Genomic DNA, 5000 nt, shown 5'->3' with positions numbered 1-5000 from the left:
GGTGCTGAGCTTGTTTCTGGCAGAGGGGGCGGGGGCGGTGTGGCACTACGCTCGGCCCACGCTCACCGCCGTTTTCGACATGCTGTGGGTCCTGCCCCTTTTTGTTCTCTCTAGGATCATCAACACTATTTGGTTCCAGGTAAGATGGTGTTAACTGTTGGTCTAGGGTGCAGCAGGTGAAAGATGAGATGCAAGGAGGATGGGAGGGGGAAAGGGTCGTTTGGGGATGGCTGTGGTTTTGGGTGAATATTTTTTTTTTATCATTATTATTTTAGTTTTAGTTTTTTCTTCTTCTTAAAATTATTATTATCATTACTATTATCATTATTATTATTGCTATTTTTATCATCATCATCAATCATCGTCATTGTTATTCATGTATACATGTGTATGCTTTTTGTGCTTCACATGCATATGTGTGGAAGTGTACATGTGACTGTGTTTTATCATTCAGCATTCAGTATGAAGAAATCTTTGTAAGACCAGGGTCACCTTATCTACATTTACATCTTTAAAATAAAATGAAGGGATAACCATGTCTTTTTTTCACCAGGATATCGCAGACAGTGCATACCGTCAACGCCAGGGCAGACCACAGCTCATCAGCAGCTTGAGCAAGCTGGTAGCTGATGTTCTTATCTCCATCTTTATTCAGCTCCTTTTCTTGGTGCAGGTGAGTTTGGTGTTTAGATCCATTTCTCACATCCTACATCTCTCTTCTCTTTTCTCTTCTCTTCTCTTCTCTTCTCTTCTCTTCTCTTCTCTTCTCTTCTCTTCTCTTCTCTTCTCTTCTCTTCTCTTCTCTTCTCTTCTCTTCTCTTCTCCTCTCCTCTCCTCTCCTCTCCTCTCCTCTCCTCTCCTCTCCTCTCCTCTCCTCTCCTCTCCTCTCCTCTCCTCTCCTCTCCTCTCCTCTCCTCTCCTCTCCTCTCCTCTCCTCTCCTCTCCTCTCCTCTCCTCTCCTCTCTCTCACTGTCTGTGTTTTTTTTTTTCTCTCTCTCTTTTCTCTCTCCCCCCCCTCTACCACCCTGTATGAGCGTGTCTCTCTCTCTCTCTCTCTCTCTCATCTCTCTATCCCGCTCTACCACTCTGTATGTGCATGTCTCACTCTCTCTCTCTTCTCTCTCCCTCCTCTACCACTCTGTATATGCGTGTGTGTCTCTCTCTCTCTTTCTCTCTCACTCACTCATTTTCACTGTCACTTTTACTCTAATTCTCACTCTCAGATTCTTATTGACACACTCACTCTCTCTTCTGCCTTTGTAATTGTATGAGTCAAAGACCCTCCATCTGACCAGCTATGCTTTGCCCTCAGGCCAACTTGCTGATGCTGCTCCCGATCATGGGTATCAATGTGGTGGTAGGAGGTGTGCACATGTGTCTGCTCAACGCTCTCTATGCCTTCGAGTACAGGTGGTTCAACATGGGCTGGGAGCTCTACAAGAGACTAAGGTATGTGGCTTGTTTTTCATTTATTTTTATTTATTTTTGAGGTCATTATGTTTTGTCTTTTCAGTTATTTCTTGTCTTTTTATTTTATCATTCTTTATTTTCGACTGTTGCTTTTCATTTTTTTCTTTATATGTTTCCATGAATTCATTAATTTGTTATTATTATTATTATTTTACATATTTCTATTATAAATATTTGAAAAATGTTTATTGTTTGTTTTAATGAAATTTATTATTATAATTTTTTTTTGGTTTATTTCCTGAACATTTAGATGATTGATTTCTATTTTATGCTGTTCTATTTCTTTTTCATTCATGTGGTTTATTCATTCATGCATTTTTGCTGTTTATGTGTCTATTTTTATCAGTTTAAATAATTTTTATTAATTTATATTGCTCTTTTTCCTTGTATATTGATATACTTTAGAAAAAAGGGCCATGAATAATTATTTTGTGACACTCCTTGATGCACAAACTGATAGCCAAAAATGTGTTTCAGTTTTAAAGTACCTGTCATAAACAGTAGGAAATGGAAAGTACAAATAGTTGCAGATTTTTTAAAAGTATATTAATAGGTTTTTTGGTATTTGCCTTGTACTTATGATTTATTAATGTCTGATACCAGGAGAGCTGTGAACTTTTCTTTGTCTAATTTTATATAAGGTGTGATTTTTTGTCTTTAACTGTAAAAGTATATCACTGTTGTTCTTTTTGTCTTCAGACCAGTATGGTTCAGAAATGTATACTCAAGTAAATTTTACTCTTATTATGATAAATAATTAATATTTCAGAACCAGTTTATCCAGTCTTGCTTTCCCAACAATATAAGATAATGAGATTTGATTCACTGCAGTTAAATTTTAACATGACTTCTCCGTTTCCCTCTTCTTGGAGTACAGCTTTGTGGAGGAGAACTGGCCGTATTTCATGGGTTTTGGCCTCCCGTTGGCATTCATCACCATGTACCCTTCCTCTGTGTATGTGAGGTGAGAGGGGCATTTATATTTCTTTTTACTCTAAGGAAATATATATATTTTTTCATATGGGGGATACTTTCATATGCATATTTAAAGAAATCATTAGGATGTTTATATTGACATAATGATTATTTTTATGGTCTGTCTTAGGTAGTTATGATTTTCAGTGTTTATATCTTATGATGATTAGAATATCATTCATTAAATATATTAACTTCGGAACATTCATCATTTACAGGGTACAAATTATATTCTGTATATTGACTATATACGTTTATGCTGAAAATTGGTTATGATTATCTAGTAGCTATTGATTTTTGATCATTGTTTCATAACATGTTGGATACAGATATAAGGACTTTTTGCAACCGTTACGTAAATCAAGAATGTATGGATTAGTTCCTCCCAGAATAATTCTTAAACTAATATACTATGTTGTATCATTAGACACTGTAATAGTATCAGTAATGTGAATAGTTTTGTATTATTTTAAACTTTAGTAGTATTTTGATGTTATTGTGCACTTTAGTACATTAAAAACAATATGAACTCGGATATAATATAATTAACTGCTTCGAATGATGAAAAATTATTGTTGCAAATCTTCACTCTTTTCCACCATTGCAGTGGATGCTTGTTTGCTCTGCTCTTCCCTGTGTTTATCATCAGCGCCAATGAAGCAGATCCTGTACTGTACCCCAAGTAAGTTTGGACATTGTTTAAAAATATGCTGTATGTAGAGGGTAGTGTTATTGCTATTGTTTTTTACATCTGTCATTACATTATCCGTAATGAGATTACAAGACGACATATTTCTCAAGACTAAAATATTCATGTTGCAATATAAAACCATAGTCATAATTAATTATTTAAGAATTGAATTTCTCTCTCTTTCTCCTTCTCTCCCTCTCCCTCTCCCTCTCCCTCTCCCTCTCCCTCTCCCTCCCCCTCCCCCTCCCCCTCCCTCTCTCTCCTTCCCTCCCTCCTTCCTTCCTTCCCCCTGTCTCTCCCTCCCTCCTTCCTTCCTTCCCTCTGTCTCTCCCTCCCTCCCCCTCTCTCCCTTTCCCTCCCTCCCTCCTTCCTTCCCCCCTCTCTCCCTCCTTTCTTCCCTCCTTCCTACCTTCCTTCCCTCTCTCTCCCTCCCTCCCTCCCTCCCTCCCTCCCTCCCTCCTTCCTTCCCCCTTTTTCCCCTCTTCCCTCCTTCCTTCCTCCTTGCCTCCATCATTCCAATATTACCTCTACTTGAAAAATTGCTTTTCTCTTATATTTCTCCATTATTGCCATCATCGTCTCATCATAAGGCTCTCACATTCTCGCCCTTTCCATCCGCAGGGGTTACCCTCTACAGCTGTTCTCGGGAGTGGTGGGCCTCTCGAACCGCATCATCCAGAGTCTAGTCACAAAGCGGCAGGCCCTCCCCAACCCTCCAGCCCCCTCTAGACGCTGATCTCCGAGGGTTCTTCTCAAAACCAAAAGTTACCTTTCCCTGACCTTTTTCCCCCCAATGGAGGGTGAAGACGAGTCGACACTGAAACGAAATATAAAGGAAAAAATGAATATTAGAAAGAAGAGAAACTATTTGTAAGGAGATAACAATGTGATAAGGTCTTCTTATTCTTATTCTTTTTACTATTATTTGTGTGTGTGCTCCTTGTCTTCTGTTTGTGTGTGACTGTACGTCGGTTCTGTTATCGTCAAGGTTTGTCCTGAGTAATGAGGAGGGAAAATGATTGTGTCTTGGAATGTGATAAAATATGGAATCGAAGACAAGAGACACAGAAAAAATGCAGAAAAAAAGAAAATGTTACATTAATTTTGATTCCAAGACAGGCAAACATGTCCCTTGTATGTTGTAAGTATGGGATATAGGGAATGTGTAGAATTGTTGGGGCTGGTAATGAAAAAAGTCCTAAAAATAAGAACCAACATGTGAGCAGAAGTGTGTGTAGTTTGATATAACTTGTATATCTGAAGTGAATTCTCAAAGATTGAAAAAATAATAATAATAATTGGAGATTCTGGGACAATTTGAAGAGACAACTTCTACAGAGGAAGATTGTTTACCACTGCAATAGATATTAGTCATTATGTTATTATAATCATTCTAGATATTATGCTTTTTCTACCAAGATCCTTATTTCATATTTATTTATTCTTTCTTTTTTGTTGTTTGTTCACACAGATGTATTGAAGATGCAAGGGAATTACAATAGATGATAATCGCACTGTAGGATGGTTTTATTGTCTAGGAAAGAAGTCCCAGTTATGTATATTTTCTAGAGGAGATGAAGACAGATGCTGATGATAAATTATTATTACATTTTAAAAGATAATTTTTTTTTTCTAGTTTATTATTTTTTTAGTCCAATATAGAGCGAGCTTGATGTACAAACAGTTCTCAATATATATATAAATATACATATATATATTACTGTGCAATGTTAACTCTTTGAGGATACCAATTCTGGGTCCTTGTCATTTGTTGAATGCCCAAGTACATTGTCATTTTTTTATATATATTAAATATAAAAAGTTTCTTTTGCTGTTTCCATATACCTTATGGTATACTGTGTTG

At 37.1% G+C, this 5000-nt stretch overlaps 1 protein-coding gene across 2 annotated transcripts in view; it reads left to right on the top strand.

The window, feature by feature from the left end:
• tank (EI24 domain-containing protein tank) overlaps positions 1-4962 on the top strand; it is an 8575-nt gene extending 3613 nt beyond the window's left edge. For both annotated transcript variants that reach the window (XM_027354041.2, XM_027354042.2), the window contains exons 3-8: positions 1-139; positions 554-673; positions 1313-1449; positions 2348-2434; positions 3053-3127; positions 3758-4962. The exon at positions 1-139 is cut by the window's left edge and continues 108 nt beyond it. In XM_027354041.2, the coding sequence (XP_027209842.1) occupies positions 1-139; positions 554-673; positions 1313-1449; positions 2348-2434; positions 3053-3127; positions 3758-3872 (673 nt within the window). In that variant the 3' untranslated portion in view covers positions 3873-4962. The remainder of the gene's footprint in view (positions 140-553; positions 674-1312; positions 1450-2347; positions 2435-3052; positions 3128-3757) is intronic.
• The last annotated feature ends 38 nt before the right edge of the window (positions 4963-5000 follow it).

The sequence above is a fragment of the Penaeus vannamei genome, chromosome 11 (assembly GCF_042767895.1).
Source record: "Penaeus vannamei isolate JL-2024 chromosome 11, ASM4276789v1, whole genome shotgun sequence".
Classification (NCBI taxonomy): Eukaryota; Metazoa; Arthropoda; class Malacostraca; order Decapoda; family Penaeidae; genus Penaeus; species Penaeus vannamei.
The sequence above is the reverse complement of the archived record's forward strand: the minus strand, read 5'-3'. Positions and strand labels throughout refer to the sequence as shown.